General features: G+C 41.0%; 1 protein-coding gene across 1 annotated transcript; it reads left to right on the top strand.

Annotated features, from left to right (window-relative positions):
• The first annotated feature begins 7,556 nt into the window (after window positions 1–7,556).
• Window positions 7,557–17,870, top strand: LOC145359927 (uncharacterized). The gene is made up of 5 exons (XM_080214797.1): window positions 7,557–7,690; window positions 9,994–10,341; window positions 11,758–12,060; window positions 14,273–14,593; window positions 17,202–17,870. Exons 1-5 carry the CDS (start codon window positions 7,621–7,623, stop codon window positions 17,294–17,296), a joined length of 1,137 nt encoding a protein of 378 aa, XP_080070923.1. The 5' UTR covers window positions 7,557–7,620; the 3' UTR covers window positions 17,297–17,870.
• Window positions 17,871–18,398: the final 528 nt, after the last annotated feature.

Raw genomic sequence — 18,398 nt, 5'->3', positions numbered from 1 at the left:
TTGGTGGAATTGTGGTTGGTGCAGAATCGATGGGCTGAATGGGCTCCTTCTGCACTGTCAGATTCTATTATTCCATGATTCTTCCTTGTAAACTGACATATTTCCCATAGCTAATCTATCTTATCTACACATCTTGGGACACTAAAAGACAATTTAGCATAGCCAATCCACCTAACTTGTATATCTTTGGACTGTAGGAGGAAACTGGAGCAGGTGGAGAAAACCCATGAAGACGTGGAAAATGTGAAAACTCCATACAGACAGTCAGCCGAAGCCAGAATTCACCAAGGGCAACAGTGCTAACCACTGTGCCACCTTCCCTCTCTATGCCACTGTGCTGATCCGGGACATGGGACAAAAGGTCGAATTATGAAACAGCCATGGAAAATCCTGGACAGGTATGAGATCCCATGGCACCAATTCAAAGAGGGGCAGTGGAGCGGAGTCCTCCCCACTGTCTAGTCCAATAGCTATCCCTCAATTAACATTGTCTGGTGTCGATTACTTTAACCACACACACAAACGTTGGCAGAATACGGATGTTAGTCTGTGACGGCAGCACAACTGAAGCAGAAACAAAGAATCCAATGTTACATTGTCAACTTAAGCAGTCTGGATGTGGTTTGCTGTATGTTAATTGTGAATTGTGTTCATGGAAATAGGTTCAGATATTTCCAAACAGTTAATGGCTTGTTAAGGTTTAGATTTCTCTTCCTTGCCCTCTGGTGCACAGCCTGAGTAATTACCTCCGACTTTACATTAATTTTTTTCTCAGAGTTACAAAGTCAATTATGCAGAGGTGACAGAGCAAGCCCTTAATCCAGCTTTTTGCTTGCTTCAAAAACTAATTCAAATTCATATTAAATCCAAATCATGGTCCCTATATACTAGATCCACGTTAGCAAGAAGATGCATTATATCTGATTTCAGGCTTGGTCGTACACTCGATCTGAACCAAAGTGCCAAGAAGCGATAAGAGGAGAAGGGGCTTCCTTTGGGCCAGGCCAGGATGATGTTAGACCAACCACTGATAATGGTAGTTGGATAATTTCACTATGGTCTATAGCAGGATAAAGCTTAGCTAATCTGCTCAAATCTCCAAATTGAGATCACGTAGCAAAATAGCACTTCACTCACGTAGGCTCTTAGATAAATTCCACTGTGTTCTTTTTATTCTTTCTGCCTGCTGTGTTAATGGACCTTCACATTGATATGGTCTGATGTCGGCCAGGTCCCACCAGAGTAGCAAGTTTCCTTCCCTAAAGAGAATTGGATTTTTTTAATGCAAATCAGGATTTTCATGATCACAACTGCTGGTAGGAACTTTTTGTTCCAGATTTATTTTCATTAATTGAAATTAACTTCTCCTGCTGTCACAATAGGGTTTGAATTTACACCTTTGGATTTTCTTTATTCATTCGTGGGACGTGGGTGTCATTGGCCGGCCAACATTTATTGCCCATCCCTAGTTGCCTTTCAACTGAGTGGCTTGCTAGACCATTTCAGTGGGCAGTTGAGAGTCAACCATATTGCTGTGGCTCTGGAATCATATTTAAGCCAGACTGGTTAAAGGTGGCAGATTTCATTCCAAAGGACATGGGTGAACCAGATGGGTTTTTTCAACAATTGACAATGGTTTCATGGTCACCAATAGATGCTTAATTCCAAATAGTTTTTATTGAATTTGCCCAGTTTACGGACTTTTTGAAAGTTCAGTGAGGTGCAGGGGTGGAGAGATGTCAAAAGAAAATCCCAGGGTGCAACCAAGAGGAGACTGCAAGTTATAAAGATGGATTCGCAGCAGACATTCAGCAAGGTGCTTCACAAGATTAATATGGGAGAAAAAATCAGCAATATGTCGAAAGAGAAAAGCTAAGAGGTTGGTAACTGGATAAGAATTCAAGAATCAGGTTAAATAGGTAGTCTCAGACTTGTTATCCAGCTGTAGTGTACTCTAAGGGTGACTGTTGTCAAGTTTTCCTCTCAGTATATATGGATAATCTGGAAATTTTGGACATTTTTCAGGACGGCAAATGCTTGGTGCCCACAATGTTGTGAGATGGTGGAGAACCCATTCCCACCAATCTCAAAAGCCCACTGCCATTTTATGGTCAATTAAGTGTTGAATAGCAGCAGGTAGGACTTCCTGAAAAGACCACTTCAAAATGGTTCCTGTCATTGCTAGTTATTATTGTATTTTTTGGTGCGGGGGGATTGACAAAGTCACCTGTGAGAAATTTAGTTGAAGAAAGAGAGAAAAAGCTGGAAAAGAGGCATAAACAGTATTTACGTCATTCTTTTCAAGTTTGAAGAGGCTGCCAGAATGAGCTGAAGTTCTGATAAACAAAGGAAACGGATGAAAATCCATCTCTTTATTCTCAATTAATTTGATGGCCCTATTCTCTGGTCATTAGGCAAACTAGCAAAAAATACATTAACAGCTACAATGATTGTGCAGTTAGTTCATCCTGCTCAAAACCTGCTTCATAAAAAGTGATCCCTGCTGTGAATGAGCAAACTGCACGCAGATAGAGGTAAGATACAGGTCAGCTGTGATCTAATTAAATGGCAGAATAGGCTCGAGAAGCTCAATAACTTACTCCACGCTCACTAAAATACCAACTCTGGAAGGCACTTTACAACTTAGGAAAGAGCAAACACAATAAATCTCCTCGTTTGAAATGTTCTAAGGCTCCGGACACTCGGGACAGCAAAGGGAACATATTGTTCAGTGATTCCAGAATAAAATAACTGCTGAATTAATGACAGGCAGTGAACCGCACACTGACAGTCCAGAGAAATCACTATTGAGGGCAACTTCCTGGATGGAGTTGGCATTTTGCAGTATAGCCAAACTGAACATGTAGCAACAGAACTCACAGAAACCCTTTACTTCAACTTGGAAATATATACATGGGAGCCAATGGCCTTGTGGTATTGTCATTAGATTATTAATCTACAAAATTAGTTAATATTCAGAGGATCCCGGTTCAAATCCCACCACAGCAGATGGTGGAATTTGAATTCAATAAAAAGTATCTGGAATTAAGAATCTACTGATAACCATGAAACCATTGTCAATTGTTGGAAAATCTGGTTCACTAATATCTTTTAGGGAAGGAAGTCTGCCATCCTTACCCGGTCTGGCCTACATGTGACTCCAGAGCCACAGTAATGTGGTTGACTCTCAACTGCCCTCTGGACAAGGGCAACTAAGAATGGTCAGCCAGGAACACCCATGTCCCATGAAGGAATTAAAAAAAAGACCAAATATAACTATTTTCAAATTGTTCACTAAACTCGAAAAATGCTATTGTGTCCTATTGTTAATGTTTCATTTACAAATAATCACAATTATTTTGCAGGGGTGACATTGAAAAATGTATCTGTTGCAGTCAAATCTTTTGACAGGCACCAAATCCAGTTACACTGGATGAACTTAACCATCAAAAACAATCCACAGGTACAAAAGCATATGGGATCCTTGACTTTATTAATGAAGATGTAGGGTAACCTGAAGCAACAAAATTGTAAATCTTTACATATATTTAGCATCAGCAAAAGTAACATGGCCAATTCTGGGTGTCACACATTGGGAAGGATATCTAACATTAAACAAGCTACACAGAAGATTTGTTCCAAGGGATGAAAAACTTTCATTATGTGGAACGACTAGAGATGCTGAGATTATTTTCCTTACAGCAGAGAGGCTTAGTGCACCTTTAATACACTTCTTCAAAGTTACAAATGGTTTTTAGCAGAGCTGATAAGGAACAACATTTCACATTGACAGGAGGATTAGTAATAAATGGACATTGTTATGATGTAGAGGTTAATCCCCTTTACCTCGCTTCGTAATCTGGTAAAGGTGTTTGGAAAGGTGTCCCATCTCAACATTTATAGGTTCGTTAATATAAAGACCAGACACTCGCTTTAAATGAATAATTAACAAATTACTTTATTCAACCAACCAGGAACTTTAGCTAAACCAGTAGCATTTTAATTAAAGGATGGTTCGACTGAAATGCTGTTCAAATAAAGACAAGGACCAGTCAGTATCAAAACTGATAATAGAATCTTTGTCGCTCTCAAAAACTAAATACAAATAGGTCTGATGGCTTGGAAAAGTTATGGAGTTCATAGTTGTCCACTGTCTGTAAGCACTATCTAATTTGGTGCTGTTCGCTGGTTAGTGTGTGAGTCATCTTAAGACCTATCATAGAATCATACAGTGCAGGAGGAGGCCACTTAGCCCATCAAGTCTGCACAACCACAATCCCACCCAGGTCCTATCCCCATAACCCCATAACATTTACCCTAGCTTGTCTCCCTGATACTAAGGGGCAATTTTTAGCATGGCCAATCCACCTAACTCACACATCTTTGGGCTATGGGAGGAAACTGGAGCATTCGGAGAAAACACATGCAGACACAGGGAGAATATGCAAACTCCACACAGACAGTGACCCAAGGCTGGGAATCGAACCTGGAGCCTGGGTACTGTGTGACAGCAGTGCCAACCACTGTGGCACCCACCTCTATCTGAAACTGGCAGAGTTAAGAACTAACTGTTCCAGTGGATCTATCTGCCCTTAACTGCTTCAGCTAGTTTGGCCCTGCGTCTAGTTGATCTCTTGGTTCAACCCCTGGTGGATTTGCCTTCAAGTTATTTGAATTGCTCTTTTGTAATCCTTTATGGTCTATCAACATTCCTGTACTCAGATTGGCCTGAGGTTGACAACAGCAGCAAATTTAAATCTGATAGGTTCCATTTGGCTGAGTGCCTTTTTTAAACCCATTGGCTAACAAAATGCAAACTTTCAGAGGCAATCCTGATGCTTTCGGTCTCTGAAACAAACATTGCAATTTAGAATCTGTATGTACTCTGCATTTTGAACATCTAAGCATTGAACTAAACCCATGTTTAAAGCGACTGATACAATCAGCTTTAAAAGGGACCATGCGCTGTTGTTTCCACTGTGGTATTTTACATTCTTTACAGACATTCTGTATATCTTTATAAACTCAACTTCACAACAAACAGAGTAAGATAAATGCTAAAAGTGCCCGGGATGAGATGAGAGAATTATGTTTACATGCCAAACTGTTGTGATCTGGAATGTGCTGTAGAAAGGGTAGCAAAAATAAATTCAATAGCAATTTGGATATACACTTGAAAAGGAAATATTGGCAGGGCTTTTGGGGAGAGGCAAGGAACTGGAACTTAGGTGTGGAAGTTAAAATGCTCCGGTTAAAAAAAGAATAATGCCTTCTTTGTAACAGCTCTGTAACAGCTTGTGAGAATGTTATCAGTTGCTTCAAGGGAGTCTGTCTGCTTTCATAGGCGTCATAACATTTGCTTTTTGACATTCACCGGAGGGTAAGCAAGAGCAGATATTTTTCCATAACAAATACCAAAGGCAAGATATGGGGATATGCTATTGCAAATGAAGGATTAGCAGAAGTCAATTTTTCTTTGAATGAGAAAGGATGAAAAGTCAGGATTTAATTGGCAAATGTGTAAGTCAATGAAGAATGTGAAAAATTGCTTGTTCCTGATTTGCTATAACTGCTAAGTTGTTTTTTTGTGTAACGTCAGAACCACGCCAGTCATTTTGATGGCTTAGAGGGGAGTTCTTCTTGTCCTTGTAAAGGCCGTGCATTGGATGCATGGTGTCTAGTACTGTTTGTACAAGAGTCGACTAAGAGTGCTTAATGTTGCTGGTACCCAGGATCTCTGACTCGGGCAGCTGTTAAAACTGCGTTCACCTCATAAGGCCATGACTCTGTGAAGCTGATCGAATCTTCATACTTGTTAAAGCAACTTAGACTGGGGATGATTCTCCTTTTATCCAACAGGCTTCTATAGAAGCATAAACCTGATGCTGTGGGCAGAAGGGCAAGGAACGAACTGCACTCTCCAATTGTGTCCCTGTTTCCCTCCACAGTTGCCTACTTGCAGGTGAGGGGGGTAGGAACATGAGGACATGAGGGTTGGGAATGGGCTCAGGCTGGGTGGAAGGGGTTGACTTTGGGGATCTCTCCTGGGATGGTGGTCCAGTGACTGTATTTATCCTGTTGTCTTGGAAAAAGTGGTATTCACTCTCAGGATCCCAGAGGGAATCCCATTCATTCAATTTTACACCACCCCTACTCACGTCAGAACCCACCCGGGTGTTGGGGGTAGGGAGACACAAAATTCCGCCCCAACTGTATAAGGCAGAAGGTAGAATTATTGAGAGAAACACTATATTGAATTAGTTCCAGCAAAGTTCCAGTACAGGTATGATGGCCCGAATGGCAACAGTATGCATTGCAAAATTGGTACTGGATATGCTCTGAAATTAGGACTGAGCATCAGCCAAGCTTAATATTTTATTCATAGAATTCCTACAGAATGCAGAAGGAGGCCATTCGGTCCACTGAGTCTGCACCAACCACAATCCCACCCAGACCCGATCTGCACAATTCCATGCATTTATCTAGCTAGCCCCACTGACACTCGGGCAATTTAGCATGGCCAATCTATCTATATCGCATATTTTTGGACTTTGAGAAGAAACCAGAGCACCTGAAGGAAACCTACACAGACCCGGAGGGAATGTGCACACAGACAGTGACCCAAGCTGGGAATTGAACCCAGGTCCCTGGTGCTGTGAGGCAGCAGTGTAAACCACTGCAACCCCATGCCACCATTAAGCAATTATCTGATATTCTATCAGAAAACGGATTCCCTTCCTTCCAGCGTCAACGAGGGTGTTAGGATAATAATTGCTGTTTAGAATTTTAGGGATTTTTTTTACACTCTCCATCTCATTGTGATAAAGCAGATTAAAAGTCAACCCTCTCATTATTACTTTTTGCATGTAATAGAAACATAGAAAAATAGAAAAACTATAGCACAGTACAGGCCCATCGGCCCACAAAGTTGTGCCGAACATGTACCTCCCTTAGAGATTACTAGGCTTTCCTATAACCCTCTATCTTACTAAGTTCCATGTACTTATCTAAAAGTCTCTTAAAAGTCCTTATTGAATCTGCCTCCACCACCGTTGCCGGCAGCCCATTCCACGTACCCACCACTCTGAGTGAAAAACGTACCCCTGACGTCTCCTCTGTACTTACTCTCCAGCACCTTAAACCTGTGTCCTCTTGTGGCAACCATTTCAGCCTTGAGAAAAAGCCTCTGACTATCCACTCGATCAATACCTCTCAACATCTTATATACCTCGATCAGGTCACCCCTCATCCTTCATCTCTCCAAGGAGAAAAGGCCGAACTCCCTTTAGATGTGTTAATGCATAATCTTGAAATGCTGGTTATATTTTTGGTCATTGAAATGGCTTGCTAGTTAATTATGTATATAGTTTAGCCAGAATTTGTGGTTTTTGCGGGGGTACTCTTTCCATCACGTCATGGGTCAATTTGCTACCTTAACCAGTCAAAAATAGAATACATTTCCTTTTGCCTCTCATCAAACGTGGATTATGAAAGTCATCGGGTCTGTTTCTATATTATAGCTTGTCCCTCGCACTGGAATAAAGATGAATGATAGAAAGAAGACATTCTCGGGTACAAACTGTCCGTGGAAATAGAACGATAGCTCGATCTCCGAAAGTAATGACAATTGAAGTAGGAAGCATGTTGGTGCAATTAATTCTGCTCTTACTTTCAGGGTCAACTATAGTGGGTAAGTGATCTAAGCCATCTAACATTCAATGAATGAATTGAATTTACTTGCTTCAGACTCAGGCCAGTTATTTGAACCGGCTGTTACTCAGTGCAGGATATTCTTAAGTATTTGAAGGATTGGTTAGTGTTCTGAATCAACAACATGCAAAGAAATAAAAGCAAATTACTGTGGATGCTGGAATCTTTGACAAAGAGTCACTTTTGGACTCAAAACATCAGCCCTTTTCTCTTCTTACAAATGCTGCCAGACCTGCTGAGATTTTCCAGCATTTTCTCTTTTGGTTTCACCATCCAAAGAAAGTTTATGCTGGTAAAATAATTTTGGAAATACATTAATACAGAAATTTCCTTGATAGATTACTGTTTCAATAAACGCAATGATTGAACATTCTTCCAGTAAGGACTGCACTGATGGGCCTAAACATTTACAGGGAAGATTTCAATGTTTGTTGATTGAGATGACTAAATTCTAGAGTCCAGGTTGTTTTTGTGCAGCAGTCCATGTGTGCAGCCATACCAGGCTATTAATCACCTAACATATTTTGTTATTACAATGCTATCATTTGTTTTACTATTGTGTGAATGCTGTGAAAAAGATGTAACATTTTACATTTAATGATAACGTAACTGTCTGTCATGGGTCAATGTATCTGAGGGCTGATTTTTGTTTTCCCAATATATGTCCTGTTCACTGGGTCGTGACATACTGACGAGCAAAGTGCCTTTCTCTTCCTCTACACAACATGAACCATTTTGAAATAACACAATAAATCAAGAAGATTACCATAGAATGCCTACAGTGCCAAAGGAAGGCCATTTCTCCCTTTGAGTCTGCACTGACTATCCGAAAGGGCATCTGACCAAACCCACATCCCACCCTATCTCTGTTCATTTACCATGGCTAATCCCTCTAACCTGCACATCTTTGGACACTATTATCATGACCAATCCATTAAATCTGTGCATCTTTAGTCTGGGGGAGGAAACCAGATCACCCATAGGAAACCCACACAGACACGGGGGAAAATGTGCAAACTCCACACAGTCACCCAAGGCTGGAATTGAAACTGGGTTCCTGCTGCTGTGAGGCAGCAGTGCTAACCACCCTGCCACCCACCTTGATGATTCCTTGCCCATCTTAAAGATTCTATCTTTTAAAGCTAATATCATATACTGTGTACAAGAATATTTTAATCACAATTAGATAAGCAAAATGCAATCTAATAAACCAGACGATTACCATCATTTCAGCATTGTGGAATCCATCAATCTTGTTTGACATTTTTTTGATGTAATTTTCTTTTGTGCCCAATAACTTCCTCTCTTTGTGGCAAAATTGGGAACAGGCAAATTTTGCAATTTCACAATGAATAGTAAATCTCTGTTATTTGTTGTCTGATGGTAATCTTAAATTCAATCAACAATTGGAACATCTTATCTCATGAGGAAATTGAGCAACTGGGAGGTGACTCGCAGATCTAGTTAGCATCCAGTTTGGAAAGGCAGTTACATTATTAAAAAATCCATTTAATTTCAATGCACATCATAGTGATTGGATCCATACAGTTGAGGTAGGAGTTCTGCAAGGATGATTGGTAGTATTGAGAAAGGGAATGATCTGACCTGCTTCCCTAACATTGATCAGGGTTGATTTTAGCCGCTCTGCTCTCTTATTGAATATGGGAGATTTCTAACATTTCCTTTGTTGAATATTATTCAAAGTAATACCGACTTCTTCATAGAACAGGAAGCAAAGATCCCCTATAAATTATTAACGTGGCATTCTGATCAAAATGTTTAAGATGAGAGGGGAGAGATACAAAAGTGTCCAGAGGGGCAATTTTTTTCACACAGAAGGTGGTGAGTGTCTGGAACAAGCTACCAGAGGTAGTAGTAAAGGCGGGTACAATTAGTCTTTTAAAAAGCATTTAGACAGTTACATGGGTAAGATGGGTATAGAGTGATGTGGGTCAAATGCGCGCATTTGGGAATAGCTTAGAGGTTAAAACAAAGGGTTGCATGGACGAGTTGGGTCGAAGGGCCTGTTCCCATGCCATAAACGTCTATGACTCTAATCGATGATAGTTTATGTGGAATAAAACAGATTCAACGTTGTAAGAAAATATTAATGCAGAATATCAAACCTCAAATGCTCACTTAGTTTAGAACTAGTTTAAAAAGATAAATACGCTAAGGATTTTTCATGTTGTGTCAATTGAGTTTTTGATGTTAACAGTTTATATTGAAAATCAGGACAAACTCAACTTAAAATGAAAATAACAAAGCTTTTTAATCCATCAGGTGTGTCGATCATTGGGGAGGTGACTCAGCCAAGTCTGGTCAGTGTTCTGAGTGGACAGTCAGTCACAATAAACTGTACATTTACTTATAATGGAACTTCTAGTCACTGGATTCAGGCACGCTGGTACAGAATCTCGCTGAGGGGTTCCAACTATTCCTATGACAGCAATGAACCGACCTGCATTCCTGACGTTGCTCTGGGTCATTTGAATCACTGTGTTTCGTCGCTGAAGCTTGAAAATGTTTCTTCTGATCAGTCTGATTATAATTATGTCTGTGTGGTGAAGATACCAGTTGTCTACCCGCCAATCGAGAGAAGTGGACCAGGAACACGGATACAGAGTTATGGTAAAGTGTTTGCATGTATGATTACAGTTAGACAAACAATAATTGTATTTTATACACACACACACACACACACAAAATATAATCACAGAGGCCAATTTCAGGCTTAGTGTAATGTGCATTAATAGGACATGTTGCGCTTATCCAATTGGGTGACCCTGACACTCTGTAAATCTGTGCTTGGGCACTAGCTCCTCGGTCTTTTGGCTAAGGTCAATCTTCAGATCAAGCCCAATATGGGATGCAATGCCTTATCTTGTGAGCTTGTTTGTATCTCTTGTATACCTTGAGTGGGGTTCAATTGGATTTTGAATTTTGTTTTAGTGTTTGCCTGCTCCATTCTGAGTACCTGATTTGTAACTCTAAGGATGGAGTAAAAAAAAAACAAAAACAGTTCCTGAGGACACTGAGCAGCTGGCTATTACTGTTATGATGGAATGGGTGCCATGGTCCACTTTCTGAACTACATTGCGTTGAAATGTTGCACTTGAGCTGTTGTATCTCGAAGTATGAAGAAAAGAGAAAGGAAAGCAGCTATTGTGATAAAAAAATTGGACGCTGAAATTTATCAATCTGAAAACTTTCCTCAGCTAAACAGTAAAGCTCTGATTTCAGTTTGTGTTTTAAATATAGGAACAGAGTTTTATGGGTTTAAATGCACAGATTTAAAGTTTTAAACACAATCCCTTTTAGTAACAAAGCATTTATATTTTAGAAAGTATACGGTCACTGCTGTTAAAACAGTGTTTCAGATAACTTATGAAGAACATTTACAAAAGAAATCTTAGGTAACAGTTAAAGATCTTGATTATCAGGCATTTTATATGTCTGAATTATGTAATTTTGGAATTGATTTACAGCTGATGCTTAATGTAGTGAAACATTCACAGGAATTCCAAAACACCTTGCTGTAGTTTTACCATTCCCTTCATGTTGCCCACTTCATCCCATCTTCCCTTACATCATGGTATACGTCCTTTTGTCAACCAATCTTGGCCACTAGTAAGACTATAAGACCATAAGAAATAGTAACAGGAGAAGACCATTCAGCCTCTTGAGCCTGCTCCTGTTATCAGGCTGATTCCTCATGTTCACTTTCCTGCCCTTTCCCCATCACCCTTGATTCCCTTACTGATCAAAAATCTATCTATCTTAGCCTTAAATATACACAAGGACTCTGGCTCCACAACTCTCTGTGCCTAAGAGTTCCAGTGACTCACAACAAGTACAGTGAAGTGTTTTAAAATTCTGTGTGAACTATTCATTCAGCTGTAAATGCTTTTGCATTATGATAATGAGTACGTTTCCAAAATACTGGCACTAAAAATCATTACAAATGTCGCCATTATATTCAGTTATTACATTTTCACAAGGTTGGGAATTAACTTTGTTTTAACCCATTATTTTCTCCTCCCTCAGAACCCCCTGAAGTATCCACTGTGGGTGGTGCTTTGGTAGCTGGACGTGAGGTCAAACTGATCTGCTCTGTCAAGGGGCTGTACTTGGAGAATATCTCTTTTAAGTGGGCATGTCATGGAGCAAACACCTTCACATATGTCAGCATGCTAAACTCAAGAACAACAGTGAATGGTACACCTGTTGTCACCAGCCAGTTTGAGATCATTCCAAAAGTGACTGACCATGGAATTGTCTGTAGATGTGAGATAAACCATGTGACTTTCAGACAGCCGGTAACAAATGAGATCAAACTGCATGTTACGTGTGAGTACTTTGCAGTAATGGTTCTGTGCTTGAGGTATAAGAATAATGCTTCCTGTCCAGTTAGCAATTCCTCTTTAGTTTGTGGTTTACGCTTGGCTGAGCTTTGTTTGGTTTGCAGTACTCCCATCTCTGCATTAGAAAGTTAAGGCTTTGAACTTCATGCCAGGACATGAATACAATAGCAAGAAAGTGTTACATTGTTGAGGATATCCTCCATTAGGCATGTTAAAACAAGATCCTGTCTGCTGCTTCAAGTGAATTTCAAAGATACCCTAGTCCAAGTTGAAGCCAAGTTTAGAGTTATTCTGCTGACCAGTATTCACCCAAACATCAAATACCATTTGAGAAAGAATTTAACCATTTGTTCACCTCATAGTTGTTTTGGGTTATTCTGTCAGAGAACAGCTGCTGCGTTCAACTACATACAGCAAGGATATTCTAAAAATACAACTCTTTGCTGATTTCACAGAATCATAGAATCCCTACAATGCAGAAAGAGGCCATTCGGCCCCTCAAGCCTGCACCGACCACAATCCCACCCAGGCCCTATTCCCATAACCCCACGTTTTTACCCTGCTAATTCCCCTGACACTAAGGTCAATTTAGCATGGCCAAGCAACCTAACCTGCACATCTTTGGACTGTGGGAGGAAACCCATGCAGACTTGGGGAGAACATGTAAACTCCACACAGACAGTAACTGAGGCTGGAGTCAAATCTGGGTTCCTGATGGTGTGTGGCAATAGTGCCAACTACTGTGCTGTCCCTGATTTAAACTGACTATACAACATTCAGCAAATATTCCCATTTGGACATATGTTCTGTTTGGGATCAAAGTTTAGTGTGCTATCCCCTACTTTAATTCAGTCTCTGTCAAGATCCCTGAGTTCATGGAATCATAGAATCCCTACAGTGCAGAAGGAGGCTATTCAGTCCATTGAGTTTATGCCATCCAAGCCCTATCCATGTATTTACCCTGCTAACCCCTTCACACTAACGGGCAATTTAACATGGGAACTCATCTAACCCACACATCTTTTGGAGTGTGGGAATAAACCGGAGTACATGGAGAAAACCCATGCACTCATGGCGGGGTGGGGGGGTGGGTGCGGGGGCGGGGGGATTGTGTAAACTCCACACAGTAAGAAGTCTGACAACACGAGGTTTAAGTCCAACCAATTTATTTGAGAGTAAACTCACAAGCTTTTGGGGTTTGCCCCTTCGTCAGGTGAATGGAGAGTTCTGGCCTCAGACAGAGCATACAACAGCACAGACAGTTTACAGATAACTGATTAGCATGCGAGTCTTTACAACTAACCTGCTATTCAAACCTGGCACTATCTGTAATCCCCATGACTAGCCTGGGTTTGCAAAACCTCACTTACTATACTGTCTGGAGACAATACACATCTCTTTAACCTACGCCTAATGGTCTTTACACTCACATTGTCGGCATCTTTAAGACTCGAATAGCAGGTTAGTTGTAAAGACTCACATTCTAATCCGTAATCTGTAAACTGTCTGTGCTTTATATGCTCTGTCTGAGGCCAGAACTCTCCATTCACCTGACGAAGGGATAAACCCCGAAAGCTTGTGAGTTCACTATCAAATAAATTGGTTGGACTTAAACCTGGTGTAGTCAGACTTCTTCCTGTGTTTACCCCAGTCTAACACCGGCATCTCCACATCATAGACTCCACACAGACAGTCACCCAAAATTGGAATTGAACCCAGGTTCCTGGCGCTGTGAGGCAGCCGTGCTAACCACTGTCCTACTGTGCTGCCCCAAGTTATATGACATCTCATCCAAGTTCTTCCTTTCAAAATATTTTGAAACCAAGGTTGGGCCTCATTTGCCAACCAGCACCTGAGTAATCTTGTTGACATTTTTTTAACTTGCTCATGTTCCAAACCAGGGGCTTTGACCCTTCAACCAGATGTTACATATGAATGAGAAGTTTTGATATATAATGGGTGAGAGTTTTTGGCCACCCTCTCCCCGAGGGTACAAGATCCCATCTGTGATCGACGGACCTTTTAATGGTCTGTGTCCCACCTGGTACAATTCCCGTGGTGGGTGGGACAGGAAAATTCTAACTGAGGTGTACTTAAGCATTAATTTGCAGTTGTTACATTTATTCATATTTGATACATTTTGATTAATTTCTGCACAAGTATCCTTGGATAAATTTTGAATTTTATTTTGCTGTTAGATGGACCACGAGATCCCATAATCATGCACAGGATTAGCAACAGTGGAAGTTACCATCGAGGGACCAATAGTTCTATTACTGTTTTAATAGACTCATTCTTGGAACTGAGATGTTCTGTGGATAGTAAGCCAGTCTCTTCTGTGATCTGGGTAAAGGACAGTGAAAACTACACTGAAATGTCGCAAATTGCAGCTGGATTAAATAGTTCAAAAGTAAAGATGACAAACATCAAGCCTGAAGATACAGGAACCTACTGGTGTATGGCAAAAAATAGCTATGGCTGGAGAAATGCAAGTATTTGGATAAAAGTTGAAAATGAAGGTAATTTTTTTTTTAATCATGAGCATGGTATATGAGTACAAAGGTAGAATTTGTCCCTAAACTTGTCCACCATCAACAAGGCAGGAGTCTACTGAGTACGGAGCATAGATGAGTGCGGTTCCAACTACACTCGAGAAGCACAACACCGTCAAAGACAAAGCAGCCCGCTTTATTGGCACCCCATCCATAAATTCACCTACCACCCCTTCCATTACCAATGCACATTGGCAGCAGTGTGTACCACCTGTAAGATGGATTGCAACTATTCATCAAGTCTCCTTCAACACATCTTACGAACCAACAACCTCTGCCACCTAGGGACTAGGGGCAGCAGGGACTAGAGGCAGCAGATGCATAGGTAAAGCATCGACCGCACATTCCCCTTCAAGTCACACACTATCCTGACTTGGAGTTGTATCACCATCCCTTCACTGTTGCTGGATGAAAATCCTGAAACTTCCTTCATTACAGCGCTACAGCTGCACAGACAGCACATGGACTGCAGTGGTTTAGGAAGTGACTGAAAATCACCCTTGCAAGGGCAATTCAGGATAGACAATAAATGCTGGCCTAGAGACCATAACAAAAATCATTCTGTGATAACTGAATTTGCAAACCTTTCCATGATTATAGATCTGCTGGGTGTGTGCTACATCATGTATAGCATATTTCTATTCCATATTGTGTTCATGTAAAAATGTAGCCCGAATAATGCTCTGAATTTACACTGGTACTCTTTCCATTGCTTTAAAGGAATTTATATTGCTTTGAAAACAAAATCATAATAAGTGGAGAATACAGTTAGATTTAATAAAGTATCAGATGTGACTTACCTTTCTATATTTTATTAAACAAATAATAACCAGGTTAAAGATCGGTGATTAATATTTCTAGTTTGTGAAACTGTTGGCATGTTAGCTACTATAGATAGAATGGAGATCATTGGCCCAGAGTTTGCTGTAGAGTGCATCTCATGGCATACCCTGTTGGTTAGATTTATTTATGCATATTTAAATTTCAAAGTATCTTCCTATAAAGTTGCTAGAAATGTGAGCTAATGTAGACCCTATGGATAACAGGGAATCTTGAATCTTAGTGAGCAATGGCGCAGTGTTTTTTCATAACCAAGGAGGAAAAATAAGTGCTTTAAGATTTGATGTGTAAAGAAATTGCCAGCAACAATTGACGACCAGAAGGAATAAGAGTCTACATTTAATTGTCCATTTTCTAGGCAAGATAGATTGATTGGCAGTTATTAATAACAACCTGACATTAATTGGGTAATTACGATGTTAATTATAGGAGTAAGTTTTTATGATCAATTTAATGGACAAAAAGCAACAACTTCATGAAAGTCATGGGAAGATTGGGGGAAAATTGGAATTTTAGCAAAGGTCATGTCAGAATATTGCAAAATGGATATCAGTCTGTGACAATGAACAATCAATGGGGTATGTTTGCCTCATCATGAACTGCTGTCCAATTTTCACATTAATTGCAGCGTGTATTGTTCCGATGTTGTTTATTTTCAACATACTTTGGACTAATGTCCAGACAGAAAATACCAAAGTCTCGAGAAGATTAACCAACCCTCTCCTTCCCACTTACAAGAACAATGGGAGAGGGTCTAGCGAGAGATTGAAATATTAGGGGCGATTCTCTCAGCCCACTGTGCTGCTCTAGGACTAACAGGGAGTTGGTGACCTGACCCCACTGAAGTGAAGGAAGTCCATGAAGGCTCCCCGGGAGGTCTAGGATAAGGGGAGTATCCCCTGGGCAGTGCTAGCCTGGCCACCCAGCACTGCCCAAGGGACAAAGTGGCAACGTCCAAGAGGCACCTTGGCACTGCCTAACAGGCATCAGGCAGTGCCAAGGGTGGGCTGATTGGGGGAGCAGGGGGGATTGGTGGGGTGGGGGGTCCCGCTGCCACTCTGCACTTGGGATCAGTGGCAGAGGGAGGGAAGGGTCTGATTGGGGCTGGCCATCAGGGTATGGATTTGCCAGGGCAAGGGGGCGGGGTTGGGGTTGCCGGGGGAGGGGGGCGGAATAGGGGAGATCGGGGCTGCTGGGGGAAGTGGGGAGAGGAGGGGGGGAAACACTGGTGCTGTCCCAGAGACATCCAGGAGGCCAGTGATCAGGTGGTGGCGTCGGGGGGTGGGGGCCCCCCATGGGCAGCGATGCAGGGTTGCCAGCCTGGCCAACAATCCAGTGGCCAGCGATAGGGAGGCCGGCAGTGCAGGGCTGCTGCACTTGCGCTGATTTTGGCCCAGGCATGTGCAATGACCCGCTCAGCACTATGCTGCCGGCCTCTCTGGTGGGAATAGGCCCCGCTGCTGAATTGTCAACGTGAATCTGACTAGGGAACTCTGCAGTGCTCAGAATGTGGGAAATTCACTTTGAAAATCTCGCTAAAAAAACAGCTGGTTATTCCTGTATTCACTCAAAATCAACACTTAGAATTTTCTCTGGGAGAATCCTGGCCATTGTGTTTCTGGTCACCAATTTGAACATTTTTGATTGACCGTGCAATAAAGTAGATGAAATCTTTAGGACCTACTGTTTGCCTTCTTTAAAAATGATATACTAATCCTTCACAAACTTCTTACAGGTCACACACGGTTTTGGATTTTTATTATACGGCTCGTTGCAGTCGCTGTATTCATTCTGATTCTAATCACGCCGATTTGTTTGGTTAACTGCTGAAAACCAGGTAACGATGTAAAGCTTAAATCTCCAAGAAACATGACAGCTTTGATATTTTCCTTTAAATCAATAATGGTAAAATAATTCAACTTTCACATCTAATGCAATCATTATAATCTTTTAGAAATATACCTCACCTTATGAATTGCTCTCGACTAAATCAGTCGTCACTTCTTATATAACTTCCCATTAAATTGCTGAGATGTGTGAATGTATTTATGTTCACATGCCAATTGTTTTCAGATTCAATAGAAATTCAATAGATGAGAGAAAGACCATGTTCAAAGAAATAAAATTAACTGGGGGAATGGTGACTATTTTGTTCTTCTTTCTGAAATTGTCTCACAATAAAACAAACAGCAGAAAAAGGATACCACATACATATGAGGGATGGCACGTGGCACAGTGGTTAGCACTGCTTCCTCACAGCACCAGGGACTCAGGTTCAATTCATAGCTTTGGTCTTACTGTCTGTGTGGGGTTTGCACGTTCTCCTCATGTCTGTGTGTGTATCCTTTGGTTTCCTCTGACGGTCCAAAGATGTGCCGCTTAAATGGATGGCCATGCTAAATTGCCCCTTAGTGTCAGAAAGATGAACTAGGGTAAATACTTGGGGTTATGGGGATAGGGCCTGGGTGGGATTGTGGTCGGTGCAGATTCAATGGGTCAAATGGCCTCCTTCTGCAATGTAGGGATTCTATGATTCATAATTGAATTTTGACAGTAAAATTTCTATATCTATTACTAAACAAGATGTAAATTCATCAATCATATTGGGAAAGATACAAGTATGATTCCTCTCAAAAGACAGTGCAATGGCATATTAGAAGCTATAGTATTTTTGATGAACTTAATGGTAGTAATCAAAATTTGATTTACACATTACCTGAGCTGGTGGGGCAGCATCACATTTTGGGGTTTATTTTCATCAGCGCTAACAGAAGCATTGCCTATAACACTTCCAGGCTATGGAATGGAACACAAAACATTGTAATATTACTCCAAACAGGCATACTTCAAAGTAAGGTTTTGCTTTGATGCCTTTGGAACTTTGGAAAAGCCCTTGCCCAGACATGGAGCTTAAACGTCTGCTCAGCTAACT

Source organism: Carcharhinus amblyrhynchos, chromosome 29 (genome assembly GCF_965287045.1).
Source record: "Carcharhinus amblyrhynchos chromosome 29, sCarAmb.v2.hapA, whole genome shotgun sequence".
Classification (NCBI taxonomy): Eukaryota; Metazoa; Chordata; class Chondrichthyes; order Carcharhiniformes; family Carcharhinidae; genus Carcharhinus; species Carcharhinus amblyrhynchos.
This window is presented reverse-complemented; position numbering and strand designations above follow the sequence as displayed.

Coding starts and splice junctions, on each gene's coding strand:
- LOC145359927 (XM_080214797.1), top strand. CDS start 7,621: ATGACAATTGAAGTAGGAAGCATGTTGGTGCAATTAATTCTGCTCTTA. Junction 7,691..9,993: donor TTCAGGGTCAACTATAGTGG/GTAAGTGATCTA, acceptor TTAATCCATCAG/GTGTGTCGATCATTGGGGAG. Junction 10,342..11,757: donor AACACGGATACAGAGTTATG/GTAAAGTGTTTG, acceptor CTCCTCCCTCAG/AACCCCCTGAAGTATCCACT.